The 19,415-nt window shown below is 20.7% G+C and overlaps 5 protein-coding genes across 5 annotated transcripts; all 5 read left to right on the top strand. All coding sequences in view use genetic code 6, as the record gives it.

Moving 5' to 3' along the window:
* Window positions 1-399: 399 nt before the first annotated feature.
* TTHERM_001423430 (cyclic nucleotide-binding domain protein) lies at window positions 400-3,247 on the top strand (the record flags this gene model as incomplete). The annotated part of the gene is made up of 9 exons (XM_012796452.1): window positions 400-452; window positions 587-676; window positions 927-1,016; window positions 1,270-1,359; window positions 1,730-1,942; window positions 2,193-2,282; window positions 2,532-2,621; window positions 2,787-2,876; window positions 3,127-3,247. The coding sequence occupies 9 exons, from the start codon at window positions 400-402 to the stop codon at window positions 3,245-3,247; spliced, it is 927 nt and encodes a 308-aa protein (XP_012651906.1).
* Window positions 3,248-5,544: 2,297 nt separating this feature from the next.
* TTHERM_01423430 (beta-lactamase) lies at window positions 5,545-6,546 on the top strand (the record flags this gene model as incomplete). Its single annotated transcript, XM_001029575.3, has 1 exon — window positions 5,545-6,546. The coding sequence occupies one exon, from the start codon at window positions 5,545-5,547 to the stop codon at window positions 6,544-6,546; it is 1,002 nt and encodes a 333-aa protein (XP_001029575.2).
* Window positions 6,547-7,355: 809 nt separating this feature from the next.
* Window positions 7,356-8,227, top strand: TTHERM_01423410 (Ras family small GTPase; the record flags this gene model as incomplete). The annotated part of the gene is made up of 2 exons (XM_001029573.2): window positions 7,356-7,571; window positions 7,847-8,227. The coding sequence occupies 2 exons, from the start codon at window positions 7,356-7,358 to the stop codon at window positions 8,225-8,227; spliced, it is 597 nt and encodes a 198-aa protein (XP_001029573.2).
* A 1,684-nt stretch (window positions 8,228-9,911) lies between these two features.
* TTHERM_001423409 (hypothetical protein) lies at window positions 9,912-10,474 on the top strand (the record flags this gene model as incomplete). Its single annotated transcript, XM_012796451.1, has 2 exons — window positions 9,912-10,143; window positions 10,338-10,474. The coding sequence occupies 2 exons, from the start codon at window positions 9,912-9,914 to the stop codon at window positions 10,472-10,474; spliced, it is 369 nt and encodes a 122-aa protein (XP_012651905.1).
* Window positions 10,475-11,620: 1,146 nt separating this feature from the next.
* On the top strand, window positions 11,621-13,800 carry TTHERM_001423408 (hypothetical protein; the record flags this gene model as incomplete). Its single annotated transcript, XM_012796450.1, has 7 exons — window positions 11,621-11,806; window positions 11,863-12,252; window positions 12,312-12,404; window positions 12,654-13,148; window positions 13,212-13,302; window positions 13,611-13,697; window positions 13,760-13,800. The coding sequence occupies 7 exons, from the start codon at window positions 11,621-11,623 to the stop codon at window positions 13,798-13,800; spliced, it is 1,383 nt and encodes a 460-aa protein (XP_012651904.1).
* Between the last annotated feature and the right edge of the window lie 5,615 nt (window positions 13,801-19,415).

Here is a 19,415-nt window from a genome sequence, read left to right as displayed (position 1 = left end):
TTACTTAATTTTCATATTTATTTATTATTCATTTTTTATTCTTTGATATATTTTCTTCATTTTTTGCTATCAAAACTTACACTTAATAAAAGCTATTTATTTGTTTTAGATTGTAATATTTTTAATTATAAAAGTTAATTTAAAACATTAAAGTTCTTTTAATTTATTTGATTTGTTTTCCTTTTTCTTTTTTTATGATTTCTTATTTTTTCATTCTTTGTTAATTTTATTAATTTTTAACTAATCTTATTATTTCATATTTTTTCTTCATTTTTTCCTCCTAATTAATTAGAGTGAAATACCTATTTAATTTATATCTTAATAAAATTATAAATAAAGTTAATTTTTAGAAAGCATAACATACCTTTTTTTTTTGAAAAAAATAAATTTTGAAAACCTATGATGGAAAAAAAAATTCATAAAAAATATATAAAATCTTAATTTTATAAAATGTAAAAACTGGTATATAAAACTTGCTTTTTCTAAATTTGTATAGTAACTTACTCTATTTAATGATATATTTTTTCTTCATTTTTTCCTTTAATTAACTATTTAATTATATATTTTTTCTTCAATATTTAAAAAGTTTCAATTAAATTGGTGATGAAGGTGCATCAGGCTTAGGTTCTGCTTTAGCAAATTGCATTAATCTCTCAAATTTGACACTTAACCTTTCGTAAAAACAGTTTATTTGTTTTGGATTGTGATATTTTAAATTATAAAAACTAATTAAAAACAAAAAAGCTCTTTTTTCTTTTTCTTTTTATTGTGCTTGCTTTTTTCTTTCTTTCTTTGTTAATTTAGCTCATCATTTTATTTTCAACTTTTGCTTTTATTATTTATTTCTTATTATTTCATATTTTTTCTTCATTTTTTCCTTCTAATTAACTATTTAATGAAATATTTTTTCTTCAATATTTAAAAAGTGACAATTAAATTGGTGCAATTGGTGCATCAGGCTTAGGTTCTGCTTTAGCAAATTGCATTAATCTCTCAAATTTGAGACTTGACCTTTCGTAAAAACAGTTTATTTGTTTTGGATTGTGATAATTTTAATTATAAAAACTAATTAAAAACAATAAAGCTCTTTTTTCTTTTTCTTTTTATTGTGCTTGCTTTTTTTTTTGTTCTTTCTTTGTTAATTTAGCTCATCATTTTATTTTCAACTTTTGCTTTTATTATTTATTTCTTATTATTTCATATTTTTTCTTCATTTTTTCCTTCTAATTAACTATTTAATGATATATTTTTTCTTCAATATTTAAAAAGGTCTAATTAAATTGGTGCAATTGGTGCATCAGGCTTAGGTTCTGCTTTAGCAAATTGCATTAATCTCTCAAATTTGACACTTCGCCTTGGGTAAAAACAGTTTATTTGTTTTGGATTGTGATATTTTAAATTATAAAAACTAATTAAAAACAATAAAGCTCTTTTTTCTTTTTCTTTTTATTGTGCTTGCTTTTTTTGTTCTTTCTTTGTTAATTTAGCTCATCATTTTATTTTCAACTTTTGCTTTTATTATTTATTTCTTATTATTTCATATTCTTTTTTTCCTTCTAATTAACTATTTAATGAAATATTTTTTCTTCAATATTTAAAAAGTGACAATTAAATTGGTGCAGAATAGAATAGAAATACTCGCACATATAAATGCACTCAGAATACAACTTAAAATTAATTTTTTATAATGTTTATATATTTATTTATTTAATTATGTATTTATAGTTAGAAGCTATTATCGAATTATTTTAAATTCACCAATTTTTAAATAATATACAGCGTATCAGTGGTATGCTTTAGCTCGTTTATTGCGTTTATCTCGTTTATATCGTTTAGCTTGTTTTTGGAAAGTTTTTTTTAAAATTGGTGATGATGGTGCATCAGGCTTAGGTTCTGCTTTAGCAAATTGCATTAATCTCTCAAATTTGACACTTTAACTTTCGTAAAAACAGTTTATTTGTTTTGGATTGTGATATTTTAAATTATAAAAACTAATTAAAAACAAAAAAGCTCTTTTTTCTTTTTCTTTTTATTGTGCTTGCTTTTTTTGTTCTTTCTTTGTTAATTTAGCTCATCATTTTATTTTCAACTTTTGCTTTTATTATTTATTTCTTATTATTTCATATTTTTTCTTCATTTTTTCCTTCTAATTAACTATTTAATGATATATTTTTTGTTCAATATTTAAAAAGGTCTAATTAAATTGGTGCTAATGGTGCATCAGGCTTAGTTGCTGGTTTAACAAATTGCATTAATCTCTCAAATTTGACACTTGGCCTTTCGTAAAAACAGTTTATTTGTTTTGGATTGTGATATTTTAAATTATAAAAACTAATTAAAAACAAAAAAGCTCTTTTTTCTTTTTCTTTTTATTGTGCTTGCTTTTTTTGTTCTTTCTTTGTTAATTTAGCTCATCATTTTATTTTCAACTTTTGCTTTTATTATTTATTTCTTATTATTCATATTTTTTCTTCATTTTTTCCTTCTAATTAAATATTTAATGATACATTATTTCTTCAATATTTAAAAAGTGAAAATTAAATTGGTGCAATTGGTGCATCAGGCTTAGGTTCTGCTTTAACAAATTGCATTAATCTCTCAAATTTGACACTTGGCCTTTCGTAAAAACAGTTTATTTGTTTTTGTTCTTTCTTTGTTAATTTAGCTCATCATTTTATTTTCAACTTTTGCTTTTACTATTTATTTCTTATTATTTCATATTTTTTCTTCATTTTTTCTTTTAATTAACTATTTAATGATATATTTTTTCTTCAATATTTAAAAAGTTGGAATGAAATTGGTGATGAAGGTGCATCAGGCTTAGGTTCTGCTTTAGCAAATTGCATTAATCTCTCAAATTTGACACTTGACCTTTCGTAAAAACAGTTTATTTGTTTTGGATTGTGATATTTTAAATTATAAAAACTAATTAAAAACAAAAAAGCTCTTTTTTCTTTTTCTTTTTATTGTGCTTGCTTTTTTTGTTCTTTCTTTGTTAATTTAGCTCATCATTTTATTTTCAACTTTTGCTTTTATTATTTATTTCTTATTATTTCATATTTTTTCTTCATTTTTTCCTTCTAATTAATTATTTAATGATATATTTTTTCTTCAATATTTAAAAAGTTATAATTAAATTGGTGCTGAAGGTGCATCAGGCTTAGTTGCTGGTTTAGCAAATTGCGTTAATCTCTCAAATTTGAAACTTAAACTTTAGTAAAAACAATTTATTTGTTTTGGATTGTGATATTTTAAACTATAAAAATGAATATAAAACAAAAAAGCTCTTTGAATTTATTTGATAGCTTATATTTATTTTAATTTTTTATCTTTTTTATTCTACTAATATAATTTTATTTATTAATTTAAAGAATAATTTATAATTTAAAAGTTTATACTATTTTGATATTTATTAATAATTTACACAAATTTATTATAAAAGTTTTCGCTCAATGGATAAATCATAAAAATTCAAAGTAATAAGCAAGTGTCGTAAATCAAAAAGATTAGTTGTCTTTGATTTCTGATGATAAACAACTGGTGAAAAAATGATGAATAAATATAAAATGTTTGAATAATATTATATATTTTATTTTATAATATTTTGAAAAGGTGTTTTTAACCTAAAATATAAATAGATAGATAGATTTTATTATTGATTTTATATTTATAAATATCATTCATATTTTTATAAGTAAATCAATTATTTATAAAAAATAAAATAATAAAATTTACTTAAATAAATTAAATCATCATAAGCAATTTCTGCAAAAACGATAAAATAATTTGAAACTTTTAATGTTATATTACATCTTATTAAATTATATAAATTCCAAACTTTTATATGCCAGTTATATTTTAATCTTAAATATTATCCATCAATAATATTTATATCCTTTTTTTATTTATCATGATTAATTAGATGCCATGATTTAAATAAAACCTCAGGGAGAAATCAAGTTTTATTTTTTATTTTAACTTTAGTGGTTTTAATGTTTTTTTTTCTCAAATTTTTAATTTATCTTATGATCATTTTTTTCATTTTATATTTTTTAAAATCATAAAATAATTGTCTTTTAAATTATCATTTATTGATTCAGACAATAGAAATTTAATAATATTTAGAGTAAATTAATGAATTTAAAAGTCGTTAATGTTGAATTTGGCTTTTTATAAGCTTATTTCATATCAAGAATTTATGTAATTTTTTTAATGTGGTATTATAAATTTTAAAATGCTTATCTTGTTTATTTTTTATTATAAAATGCTCTCTAAATATTCTAGAAAAATGCAAATCGGGAGGTTTGGAAATTCACCAAAATTTATCATAAATAAAATGAATTAAAAAAAAATGGCTTAGAGCTAACAATTTCAAATATATTTTTATTTAATTTTAAACTCATTAATTAATGAATAGATACATACCCAAATCACTAGATTTTAATTAGGTGATTGGCTATAATTTCTTAAATTACATATTTATAATCAAAAATTATAAATCAAATATTTTATAATAAAATAAAATTATTTAATTTATAAATTAATCTACTTTATTAATAACAAATCCATGAATTAAATTCTTAATTTCCCATATTCCTAAGAATTTAATATCTGGAAGTGCTTTTTGTTTATTAAAATTAAAAAATATTTATTTTTGAAATACTATTTTTAAAATGTGTTGTTTATCAATTAAATGGATATACTAAAATATGATGTCATAAATTATAAATATTTTAAAATTTAATATTTATTTAATAAATTTTCACTAATATTTTATTTGATCTTAGTAACATTTTAATCATTTTATTTATATATTTGATTGATATTAAAAGATAGGACAAAAAATATAATCTTTCAAATTTATTATCTCTTCTATCAGCGTATAGTTTTGGATCATGTGTCCATTTAATAATTTTGAGATAGATTGTCTTGCTGATAAACTTCAGTTGTAATTTTCTAAGGAATTCTATATTTTGAGTTAATATAAAATGATTTGACAGATTTCTCAGCTTTCTGTCTGATTTTTTAAACATGGAAGTAAGAAAAATTATATTAAATGTCTATGAAATACATAATCAACTATTATCTTTGTTCAGTATCTTTTATAGGAAAATACATTTGCCATTTACCTTTTAATTTGAAGTAAGCTATTAAATTGAAGATTTATAGCCTTTTTAATTAGATATGAAATTTAAGATTGCAAGGTCTATATATTTATGTATTAAGGAATTAAGATATTATTTGATTAATTCTGATTAATTATTATTTAAATTCCTCATTTATTAATAAATAAATATTAAAATAGATTAATTAATTAATTTCTTTAAATTGATAATCATATTATTTTCATACTTATTTAAATTAAGAATAAAAATAATATAATTAAATTTAGAAGAAAATACTCATTTAAAAATGATTAAAATTTCTTTTTAGTAATTTTTATTCATTGCTATGATTGTAATTTATACTGAAGCGCATTCATTTTCTTCAGTAACAAAAGAATTAAAAAAAAATTTAGATATTTTTGATGGTAGAATAAGTTGGATGGTGTAGTTAAAAGATGGAACTATTTTGGTAAAAGAACATTTATCTAATTCTGCTTTTGTTGCTTATACTGATGATTCAACTATACATATAGCTTCTGGTTGTAAATGGCCAGCCATGACTGTAATTATGAAATTAGTTGAGTAGGGTAAACTTAGCCTTACTGATAAAATTTCTAAATTTTATCCAAATAATGAATTCTCTTAAGAAGCTAATGAAGTTACCCTTCTTCAATTAATGACACACACTAGCGGGTTTGGATATTTAGATGAATGGTTATAAGCTCTTGATTTAACTCTTTAGGATTCTGTTTTAGGAATTGCAAAAGGAGGTACAATAAATGGCAAACCAGTACCAAGAGATAATTTATTTAATACTCCTGGAACAACTGTTATGTATGGGGATGTGAGCATGTAAGTAGCTGGCGCTATTGCTGAGAAAGTTTCTGGAAAGGGATTTAATTAGCTATTTTAAGAGGTTTTAGCTAATCCTTTAGGCATGGTAAATGCTAGATTTACTGCTTTTGATGGAGAGAATGGTAAAAACGTGGCTATAGCTGATGGAATGTTTATTAGAATGATTGATTACGCTAATTTTATGCTCATGCTAATGAATGGAGGAGTTTTTTAAGGTTAAAAAATATTGGAATAAAAGACTGTAGATATAATCCTTCAAGATTATACGAGCAATTTAAAAGTCGATCCAAGTAATTTAGATGAGGCTATAAACGGAAAATTGAGTTTTGGAATTGGACACTGGATATTAAAAAATGGTACCTACCACTCTTCTAATGGAATATACAAATTTTATAACTACTTTGATACAACAAACAATTACTTGGCTATTTTCTATTTGAAAACTGATATAGATGAAGAAGATGAATCAGATGATCTATTTGATGAACTTTCTATTAAAATCGAAAATATCGTAAAAAATAGCAGTTTTAATTTAATAACTAGTTTAAATATTTTACTATTAATCAATATTATTATCTATTTGTGAAAATAAACGTTCAAATTATTTTTAATAAAAAAGTTAAATAACTCCTTCGTCTCCTCATTTATATTAAAAAATACATTTTTAGTTATTTTTGATATTTTAAATTTTAGTTTTATCATATAAATTATAAGTCCTTGAATTTTTTAGTTTTATCAAATTAATTATAATATAAGTCCTTGAATTTTTTGATGTTATTTTAAAATAATTAATTTGTATTAATAATTTATTTATTATTAACTCATACAAAATAGTTAAAAATGTATCATTTTTTCTTTATCTAAATTTTGTTTAGATAGACTTTTCAATTGAAAGAAAGAATAATTTAAAAAAATTTTTACTTACTTAAAAATCTTAGTTTTATTATTATTTAGTATTTTAATTTATAATTTAATAAATTCAAAAAGTATACCGAATAAATTAATTCCTTCGTCACCTCATTTATATTAAAAAATACATTTTTAGTTATTTTTGATTAATAATTTGTTAAAATATTTGGAAAAAATTAATTTTTTTAAAAAGATTAAGCTCAATATATTATCAAATAAATATCTGTTAATTATAAAATTTAACATTTGAAATACCATATTCATATTATAAATAATAAAACAAAAGTTTTATGATTAACATTAAAATAAAATTATTGATACAATTAATTAATCTAGTTAATCCTGTAATTAATTAATTAATTTTTTGCGTTTCTTCATCCACATGAATTTAAAATTTGGATGTACTATATATAATCAGCAAAGATTTATTAAAGTTAATTTTTTTTATTAAATTTATAAAAGAATATAGAAAAATATCTATTTTTTATGCATGCCTTAATTTTAAAATTATCAAAATTGTTTATAAATAATTTAATTAGCAAAGATTTAATAAATTCAAAATTGAAAATGGAATAAATAAAAAAAGAAGGTTAGATAACTATTTTGTTTGGAGGAAAAATATCAGTGGGTAAATCTAATATTGCTCAAAAATTTTGTGGAGTTGATAATTAATTACCTTATTGCATTAATAGAATCTAAAAAGTAGTTTATTTAATTGAAATATCATCATATAATTCTCTCTCTATCTTTTGATAGATAATATAATTAAAATTCTTTCTAGATAATAAAAATTAAATCATCCATTAAATTTCTGCTCAAATAATAGTTAATCTAAATTATTTAAAACAACTTAATACCTTTATTCAAGTATTAAGCAAAAATATATTTTTAAAATATTTGTTTTCCATCAATAAAATGTTTAAGCCAAAACCTATAATTTAATTAATTAATTAACCAATAAATAAATAAAAAAATAGTGCGGTATGAATTTAAAAATAACTTTAATAGACACATTAAGACATGAAATATTCGGAGCTGGTAATATGAAAAATTATTTTAAGTTGATTTTGAAAGGCGGTTGTTTAGTTTTGGTTTATGATATTACAGATAGAAATTCTTTTGAAGAAATGATTAAATATTATTTTGAATCAATGAAAATATAGGATAGGAAATTTACTTACCTTCTGCTTGGAAATAAGTTAGATTAATCTTTTAATAGACAAGTTAGCTTTAGTGAAGGAAAATCTTTTTCAGATTCTTATGGAATTTTGTTTTTTGAAGTATCATCACTATTTAAATTAAATATAGAAGAAGCATATAACTAGCTTATAGAAGAAACCATTGAAAGAATTTTTTGAAACTTTTTGGTATTAAAAAAAATGACTAAATTCCTCTTATTAATTTATTATTAATTATTTAATAAAATAATATTTATTATTTATTCTAATTATATAGAATTGTAAAAGTGATTGTAAAATGATTTCTACTTCATAAGTTTGAATTTGATGATTTCATGTATGCAAATCTTTGTTTTTATGACTTTATCTTTTATCTCAAGCAAAATTGAAATATGAAAAATTAAAGATAAATTTCAATAAATGAAAATAAATCAATACTCTTTTGTATGTTAAATGAATGATTTAAAATATTTATTAAAAAAAATCATTTTGAATTAACTAAAATATTGAATTGAGCTATTTATTTTTGAAAATAAAATAATGTCATACTAATTAAAAAAGAAAATGGGTTTATTCAACAGCTAAAACTAGATAGTAGAGAGTTTCAAAAATCGAAGATTAAAGTTTATCAATATTTTAAATATATTTGCATTTTTTTACCTGATTCAATATACTTTTAACCATATTTTAAAATTCATTTTATTATTTAATACAAAAAATAGTAGATTCTTTTAATTATATTTATTTAATCATTTTTAAATATATTTTGTGTATTCCGTCCCCCCTCTAATATAAGACACCCCTAATTTAAGATAAACTTTTAATAATACTGTGCTATTTTTTTTAATTATTTTTACTTATCTTAATTAAATTAGAGATATTTTTTTTAAAAATTTGTCTACCTTTTCAAAACTGTAATGCTTTTTATCTAAGAATTATGGTAACTTGAACTCTTTACCCAGAATCCATTAACAAATTATTTTTAAATTTAACAATTATTAAAAAAAATTTATAAAAATAAAAAATAAAATATATTTTCCCTAAAGGTTTATATTTTATAATAACCTCTTGTTTTATTTAAAAACTTTAATAAAGGCCTTAATTAAATCTAAATCCAAATAATTCAATGTATTTTAAAAAATTTCAAATAAGGGCCTTAATATATTGATACCTTAATATAGACAAGCCCCAAAAAATATTAATATTGTGTTTTGTGTGTTTTAATTTATTATCTCATATGGTTTAGATAAAAAAAGCATAATCAATTATTTTGATTTTTTATCAAATTTTAAAAATCTGATTCAATTTTTGTTTGAGTTTGTTTCATAAAACAATTAGACTAATCATAAATTTTAGAAAGTTGAAGAAAATAAATAATAAAAAAAAAATTTATTTTTAGTAAATTTTACACAAAATATTAAAAACTAACTTGTTAAATTATGATTAGCAAAAATCAAAATTTTAATGATAACTAATAAATAATAACTATATAATTTTACCAAATTAAATTAGATAGAACTTCTTGTTTGTTCCTTATTTTTTGTACTCTAAGCTTAAATAAATATAAAAAATTGATTAATAAAATTAATAAATATCTTAGAAGGTGGAAGATATCATTCATTAAATATGGATTTTTATATACTGGTTTTAGGAATTAATTTCTGTATTGGGAAATTGTTAAAATATTTTATAAATTCTTTGAGAGGATACTAATTAATTTAGTTTTGGAAGATAATATAATGCTCATGTTAATAATTAGCAATTATAAGAAATAAGCCTTATTAAAATATACATATTTACTAAGAAAAGAAGAATTTGAAGCGGAGGCTTATTTATAGCTATTTGATGCTTTTTGTAATTATAAATGATTTTACTGAAAGTAAAATTTAAGCCAAATAATTTTAGTTGTGATAGCTATTATAAATATTAGCTCTATTTAAATAATTTTTATCATTCTCGTTGGGTTAATTAATTTCGAAAAAGACAAATCAAAGCTAATAGCAAATCTGATAAAAAAAACATTTTTAAATATAAAATACCCTAATTTTTTGAGATTATTCAGAATAATATAAGTTAAATTTTGCGCTTTACCTTTAGTAAAAATAGTTTATTTATTTATTTTGGATTGTGATATTTTTATTCATAAAAACTAATTTAAAACAATAAAGATCATTGAATTTATTTGATTTATCTTTTTACCTTTTTTGATGATTCTGCTAAAATAAATTATTTTATTTTTTAATTTAAGAAATAATATATATTTAAAATTTACACAAATTTATAATAAAAGTTTAAAGCAAATGGATGAATCATATAAATTCAAAGTTATAAACAAGTGCCTTAAATCAAAAGATTTATCTTCTTTCAAAAGAAATTCAGATGATAAACAAGTGGCTAAAAAAGGATGAATATATAATAAATATTTGAATTATTTGTTTTATTAAATAATATTTTGAAACATTATTTTAACCTATTATATAGATAGATTTTATTATTGTTTTTATATTTATAAATTTTATAAGTTAAAACTAGTTTATAAAATAAAATAATTAAAAAATTAAATTTACAGAAATAAATTAATTCCTCTTAATCTTGCTTGCCCTTCTATTTTGCCAAAAACAAGCAAATTATTTACAAAATGTAGTCTTATATTTTATCTTATTAAATTATGTAAAGCCAATCTTTTAAATGCTAATTAGATTGTAATCTTAGATATTATCAATTAATCATATTAATATCTATTTTTTATTTACCACGATTAATTAGATACCATGTTTTAAAACATTAGGGAGAAATCAAACTTTACTTTTTATTTTAATGAAATAGCACCTTAATATTTTGGAGGTGGGGGGTTTGGTGTTATTATATGAGAATCTACAGTTTCTAATAAATTAAATATACAAATAAATTTGTAATATTAAATATAAATAATGCATAAGATGCTTAGCTTTTTTTTGATTAATTAGTTTTATAGACTTAATACCCTACTAAGCTTCTTCTAATTATTTGAAACATTATCATTATCAATCATTATTTTAAGGAAAATATTCAAAATAAAAAATATATGGAGATCCTTAAATTTTTACAAATAGTTTATTATCATCTAAGCTCTATCTAAATTAGTTTCTAATATCTTCATTGCGCTCATTTTAATCATTTTAACTTTCATTTTTTATTCTGATATTTAATAAGGAATATTTTTTTTACCACATTGCTAAACCTCCCCTTTTTAATATCTAACTCTTAAAAATACTATTATTAATGCTCTAATGTAATTGTGAATCACCTGCTCCATACTTAATATAATCAAAAATAGTTTGAGCTAAATTATGCTTTTTCTTTATAAATTGACTTACTTTTTCAAAATTCGTGTTTCTAAAGACTAAATTAATGGATTTTTAGATATTTATTAATTCATTCTTAATGTAAAAAATCAATATTTTTACCACATAAATTATTGAGAAAATGAATAAAAAGTTGTAATTAAGTGTAAATTTGTTTTAATCTTTGTATTATAAAAACTCTTTAATTTACTTTAGTTAAATAAAATAGCAAAATAATATAGAGATATAAATGCATAAACTCTTTTTGATATTCATCCTAGGATTTAAGTATATGTATAGCGAAACTCTGTAAGGTTGTACTCTTTAAGACACTTACTATGATTTAACTTTACAAAGTTGTGGCAGCTGTTTAAACAATTGCAAAATATGCAATGACTCCACCTCATGTTTGTAATGTTAAAATAATTAGTATTATGTAAAAAAAAATTTACCTAAAATATCTATAAAAAACCTTTTAAAAATAAATTAAAGGAACAACGCACTGGTTAATGTGTAAATTAATGTCAAAGAAATTAATCTTAGGTGAATTACTTTGGATTTTGTATTGAATGCCAAGTAGAAAACTGTAAAGTTTGCTAATTTGAAGGTAAATTATGCTAATAATGCGAATAAGGATGGCAGTTATCAAGTGACTAAAAAAATTGTTTGAAAAGTGAATGCCTAATAAATGATTACAGTTTCTACAATCCTTCCACAGGCCATTGCACAATTAATTGTCCAGGAACTTCAAACTAAAATAATAAAACTTGCATAAGCCTGAAAAATATTAGCTAAATTAAGACTTTATCAAGTAGAAATAATGTTAGTTAAAGAGATATCTAATATGTATTCTATTTTGATTAGATAGATAAAAAGTCATTTGTAAGTTTTATTTGTTTTAATAAAATAAATACAATACATACATACATTTCTATATATAGGTTGTGACTCTTGATGGTAAAAACACAATTTTCTACTCTTACCCAGAATTAATACCATTGAATCAGCTAGCTTTGAAAAATTCTTATGATAGAGTAACAAAAGATGATCGAAATATTTACTTGATTTCTAATGGAATAGTATAAAAAATAGATATCCTTTTTTAATAACTTACGATTATTTTAGAGACAACTGATACTATATTTGCATTTTCCTAAAAATATTTGTTTACATATTCATCTAATTTGTTAAATATTAGTATTTTAACCTTTTCAACTGGTTAAATATAAACTCAGTTAATCAAAAATCAAATTAATGTTGAATTTGATCCATATTTTTTTAAGATTGCTGACGATGATTCTACAAACTAACCAGATGTGCCTTAAGACAATTAAAAGATACCTTAAGTTAAAACTCAAACAGATAGTTAAGGATGTATTATTATATAAAATAGTACTTAAAAGTAAAATGCAACTTTATAAAATTTAAATATAATTTAAAGAGACTACTTGTAAGAAAGCTTGGTAAGCTAATAAACAATAGTTAACTCATTCTAAAATGCAAAAAGTCCTTTCTTCTTTGAGGAATTAGATAATTAATTATCTTTATTTAAAGATGATTTTTACATATATATTTATGATTTAAATAAAAATGTTTTAATACAAACCTAACCTTAATAAGCTTTAAATGAAACTTTAATTTTAAAAGCATTTAATTATGATGGAAAGAAGAGAGTTGTACTAATTTAAAATGGTACACATAATGGTATTTTTTAGTCAGTAGTAGTATGTTCAAATCTAACATAAAATACAACGTCTTAAGAATATTATTTTGAATATGTAAATGAAACATTTTATCATTTTATTAAAAAATAATTTATTAATTTATTCTTTAATAAAAAGGATAAGCCTCATTACGCCTAAATTTCATATTAAATGACTGAATACATCATTACAGATGATCATAACTATTTTATTGTTGCAAGCACATAAGGTAATAGAGATTATTGTGTCTTAATTAAAATATATTTCAAAAATTATTTGAAGCAGATCTCTTTTTGGATTAATAATTAAAAACCATATTTAAATTTTTGTTTGAAAGATTGTTTTATTTATTATTTTGGGGGTGGGTCAAAGCGGGGAATGTCTAAGTTTTTGAATGAAGATCTTTGAGTGTGACCCTGTATATTCTCCGCTAATTTTTTTCATTCATTTTTTATACCTGCTGTGACTTACATTTATTTGTTTAAAAATTATTCATTTTGAAATTAAAAAATAAAATTTTCATTTAATTTTAAATAGGTTATGAAATAATAAATATAAGTCCTCAAAATAGTATGATTGAAACTGAAAGTAATTAAAATTAGATTTTCTTGTTCTCTAACATAGGTAGCAGCTATTTATTGGGTCACTCTAAGTTTTTATCAAAAAAGTAATCTCTTTATTACTAGATAACAAAAGATAATATTTAAATTTTGTCACTGAATTTTGACAATAAGGGATTTTCATAGAATAGCTAGTATTAAATAAACCTATAATCTATAGAATATCCAAATTTCAACATAAATTCTAATTAGTTTTAGGTTATTAATAATTAAACTTCGATTCTATCTTACAAAAATTAGTTATTTGTTATAAAATCCTCAACTGCAAATCAGAACCAGGTAATCTACTTTAGTAGCTTTACAGATTAAGATTCGGTATACTACATGAATGGAATTCTCAAAATACTTTACTCTGAAGAATTCAATATTATGGCAATAGTTTTTAATAGTGGATTTAGAGTTATTAAAATAAATGGACAGAGGTTATTAATCGAAAAAAATTTAAAATAACAAATTGTGAAAGCTGAATTAGTTGATTGTTAATTAGTCATAGTCTACTAATACAATATAAACAATTATAATTTTATTATAATAAATTTTAAAAATAATTAAATGTATTAATATCAAATCTAAGCTGGTAGCATTTACATTTCTTTACTCAAGCAACAAAATCCTATTAGATTATTTCTTGGAATTTATTACAGCGATTCTATTTAGATATTCTGTATCTCATAGAAACAAACAGATGTTTTCTAAATAAATGCTAGTCCCTAGTATGATAAAAATAACTAAGATGTAATTATCTAGGTTTAAAGTGACACTATATATATCAATACGATTGAATATTACATCCTTGTGTATGCTTATGACTCTGTTAATTCTTAATTAAATCAGATTGATAATATTTATACATAAAATGTATTCAGCTTAATAGATAACAATGTTTCGATTATAATAAACTCATGTAAAAATATATTAAATTACTCTATTTTTAACAGAATTTAAAAATAAAACTATTTGCTTAAAACTCTTCCTCTAGTTTCAGTTTAAAATTTTATGCTATAAACCTATCATAGTATTTAATATAATAAATTATTAATTATGCCTCCTAAGTTTCAAATAGGATTCAATAAAATTACTATTTTAGATTTAAAAACTTATAAAACTTAAAAAATTGATTTTTCATCTATAAAATACTTTAACGATGCTTAATTTATAGCAGAATCAATATAAATACATTAATTATATAATTTAAGTAGTTTATAAGCTTAGAGCTTTAATTTACCATAGCCTACTGTTTTTTCATTAAATTAAGACTTCATACAATTGCAAGGAGCGACATATATCCTCATATAAAATATAACTAATGTAATTTCATAATTTATCATTCATTAATTCTTATTTTTAATAATCTTTTTTTCATTAAAAAAGCAATTATTCTTGTTAAATATTAAAAATATGCAACTCACATAACTTTTTTTGAAGTCGTACTCTGAAAATTAATAAATAATCGTTTAAAAATCCTAAGTTATTTTGTATTAGTAAGGAGATTTAGTAGCTAACTATTTTCTTGGATGTAATAACTTTACAATACCAGATATTCAAAATACTGATATTAGTTTTTATGCACTATTAAAATATTAATTTGAAGTTATCATCATTACCGGTGATGATAAAAACTATTACTTTGATTTGTAAACTAATCAATATCTAGTATTAGGTAATCAATTATTTATTTTTTTTATCATATTTAATAAATACTTCAACTCTTATGAAAATAATCAACTTTATTTATTTATTTATACCTTATCCCTATCATGCTAACCTTCAAAGATTTAAAAATTTAATGTGGGAACGAGGGTGCTAAAATATGAGTATTTACAACAATAAAATATTTTTCATCAATTTTAAATATAATTAAAATAACATAATTTATAAAATAATAATTTTGTTTTCTAAACATTTTAAACATATTATAAACAGACCATAGACCAGATATAAGTTAGGTTGAGATGAATAATTATTAGATCATTAAAAATAAATAGCTTTTTGGTACTAACAGTGAAGATCTATTCGAAATTGTAGATTTATAATTTAATTAAAAACATCTTTTTATTAATTAAAACTAGGTATAATATATTTAAGAATTAGATGCATTTTTGTCAGTTAACAACATAAATAATCAGGTTTTATTTTAAAAAAGAGAGTTCACTGAAATATTGAAATTAAATTTATATTTACCTTAGTAGAAGGGAGAGCTCAAATATTTAGGAATTTCTTTATCAAAAAATATAATTTTATTAAACATAGATTCAAGTGATGATAGCAAAATATATTTATTTGATTATTTTTCTAAGAAAATAAATTAATTGTAAGATGTTTATCAAGCTGGTTTCGATTATTAGTTCGAATTAATATTTTAAAACGATCAAGTTCTAATATTAAATGGGCTAATCTTTATGGTTTTTGAAGTTAAAGAAAATAACCAACATTAAATTATTTGTAATTAGAAAATGAATAGTTAATTTTTGTAGCACTATAATTATAATTCTGGACAAACCTTTTTTGATAATTAAATCAGTCTCATATTATAATTTGATTCAGATAATTCTGTTTTTAGAGCATTTAATTATAATTAAACTTTAAAGTGCCAACATTATTTTTCAAATGCTTTTCATTATAGACAATTCTTATCATAAAAGGTATAAAATCAATAATTAATTTTCATCATAATTTATTTATATTTAAAATTATTGTTAGAAAAAAATAATTTATTTAAGTTTATAATCTTTTTTCATATAAAAAATAGGTGTTTATTTTTATAAATTTACAAGGCTTGACCATCTTAAATTATTCAAATTGCTAACATTAAAGTGCTCAATTTTAAGGACTTAAGTTTTAATCAATTAATCATAGACCTATTGCTATAAATATATTCATAGAGGATGACTTAGATACAATCATAATAACTTCATCTAATAGATTGAATGCTTTTTAATTTTCTACATTAAACTATCTAGGTAGTTTAGATTATTAGGATTATTATAATTCAGAAACTATAATGTACTCTCCATTATCAAACACCTTGGCTATTAATTATGGAGATGGTATCTATTTTTAACTACTTGATATTTGGACTCCTATTTTTTCAAACTTATATCAAAATTCACTGAAAAGTTATCAAAATCGGTTTATTTATTGCTAAGATACTAACACAATTTTATATGCTAACTATAATTCAAATTTTCTGAATGTTTTCAGAACTGATAACTTCTAAATTCTTCATTAACTAAAATTTAATCAAACTCTATCTGCAACCTAATATTTTGTTTAGCTTTATAGAATAAGTGTTTCAACGATTCTTGCTATAGCTTCGAATCGTGAGTTATTAATCTACGATTTTGTTCTAGATAAATAAATAAAATATCTTTCTTCTTCATTTAACTGCATTCTATTTTCTAACTACTCATAGGATATCTACTGTCTTGAAAACAATAACATCTTGAAGAAATTTAATTACACTCTTTTAGATTTTAGCATAATTGCCAATCAATCTTTAATTTAAATTTAAGTTAGTGAACTCTATGCCTTAAGTGCTGAGGTATTAGCATTTATAAGCTTTGAAGGAAAAATGGTTATTTTAAATCCATCAACTTTACAATTATCAAATGTAATTTCTCTTCCAAATTAAATAGATAAGGTATTAATTAATTGTCATTAATTTTATTAACAATTTTAAATTTTGACAAAATTTATTTAAAATATATGAATTTTTAGAGGAAATACATTTTATTATTTTATTAAATTATTTTTTAATAAAATAGATATAATTATCTGGATAGAATATAATTGTCTTAAGTTAATAATAATTTTTATAGGTCTATGATTTATAAAACTAAAATGGTCTTTAAAATATTAGATTATCTTTTCAGTTCAATTAAACTGGGTATTAAATATTAGATTTTTTAACAATCACCTATAACTAATCTAATACTTTAGTTATTGCAACAAGTTTAAATATAAGGATTTTTAATATGTAATCAAACTAGCTTATAGGTTATTTACCCACTTCTTCCTAAAATTATTTAAAGCTAAAACAGGATAAAATTTATTTTTATGTAATTTGTAGTTTCTAAGTATCAATATTTGACAAAAGAACTTTGAAGCTAATTAATTATAGAAAGGTAAACTAATTTACATATTCTAACATAAAGGATGTGATGCATATTTATTAAGATATATTTATATTAATCCTTTACAACGATTTAATTTTAATACAATTAAGCTCTTCATAATCTTAAATAATTGAATCATTTACTAATCTAGATAATCCATCAATATATAAAATTGATATTATTTATTTAGATTAAAAACAATCCATACCAAGCTAAATACAACTTAAATGTTACAGTGATTCTAATTTATTTGATATTAAATATCTCATTGAAAGTAGTAACTATTCTATAGACTCATAGGTAAACTTTGTTTAGTCTCCTTCAGCATATATTAATACATTTTAAGTAATTATTTTTAATTAATTCTAAAGTACAAATATAAAATGTTTTTTATTTATTTCATTAAAATCTTTTTTTTTTCTTAAAAAAAGCATCAAGATATTTAAGGCAGAATATTTTCTCAAAAATTAAATCTTTTAAAGTATTACATTTAAATGACTATTTAATAATCAAAATTAGAATAAGTATAAATATTTTTTGATGTTTTTACTTAAATGACTACTGTAGTTTACTCCTTTCCTGTTTAATAAAATTCGTAAGAGAAAAAAGGTGTTGCAAATTTAACTGATAGCAAATTTATTTTACCATAATTTTAATTGCTTACTTTTGAGACAATATAGCTTAATATAAATATAAATTAAAGCAATTTTATGTTAAATTAATATGGAAACCTAAAAACTCTGATTTTTAGTGACGTTGATTTTGTTTTAGATATAGATTCCTAATCTAGCTTAATGATCAACAATTTAGATTAATTAATATTTGATTCAATTAGCATTTAAAATCAAATTTATACAGGTGATTTTAGTGTTATTGTTATTATGAATGTGACTAACATTTTAATCTCTAATTTGACTATAAAAAATATCTAAAATCTAAACCAACCGCTTTTTATATTCCAATCAATAACAAATATCACATTTAATGGATTAAATATATCAAATTGCTCTCTATCTCAAGCAGTATTTAAATTTGTTGATTGTTAAAATATTTAGTTTTAGCAATTTTATATTGAAAATTTAAATATTTAAGAAGGAAACTTAATCTAAATAATAAAATCAAATTTTATTTCAATATCAAATTTAAATGTCACCCAAGTAAAAAAGGTTTCTTAAATTTAAAGAGTATTAAAAGGCAGACCATATTAAAGAAGATTGGATATTATTTAGTAAAATTCAGCTACTAATTTATTAAATTTCTAAGGATGTTACAATATAAGCCTTTAAAATCTTAATTTTGACCACTTCTTTGATATTAGTGTTTTAGAATCCTATCACTATACTGTAAACGAATAGCTTTAATATTTCAGCAAAAATATCTTAATATAAAATGTTACTTTTCAATAGTCAGAATTTTTAGTTTTAGAAAATGGTTTTTTTTCTATCACTTGTCTTTATGCTTTATTGAGTTATTTGAATTTTACTTCAATTAATAGTTTAAATGGCTTAATCTCATTAAATATTTAGAACTAAATAATAATCTCTAACTCTTTCTTTCAGGATATAAATCTGCTGAGAGGAAGCACTATTAGTTCTGTCTAAGGTTAG

Source organism: Tetrahymena thermophila (genome assembly GCF_000189635.1).
Source record: "Tetrahymena thermophila SB210 genomic scaffold scf_8254729, whole genome shotgun sequence".
In the NCBI taxonomy this organism is placed as follows: Eukaryota; Ciliophora; class Oligohymenophorea; order Hymenostomatida; family Tetrahymenidae; genus Tetrahymena; species Tetrahymena thermophila.
The sequence above is the reverse complement of the archived record's forward strand: the minus strand, read 5'-3'. Positions and strand labels throughout refer to the sequence as shown.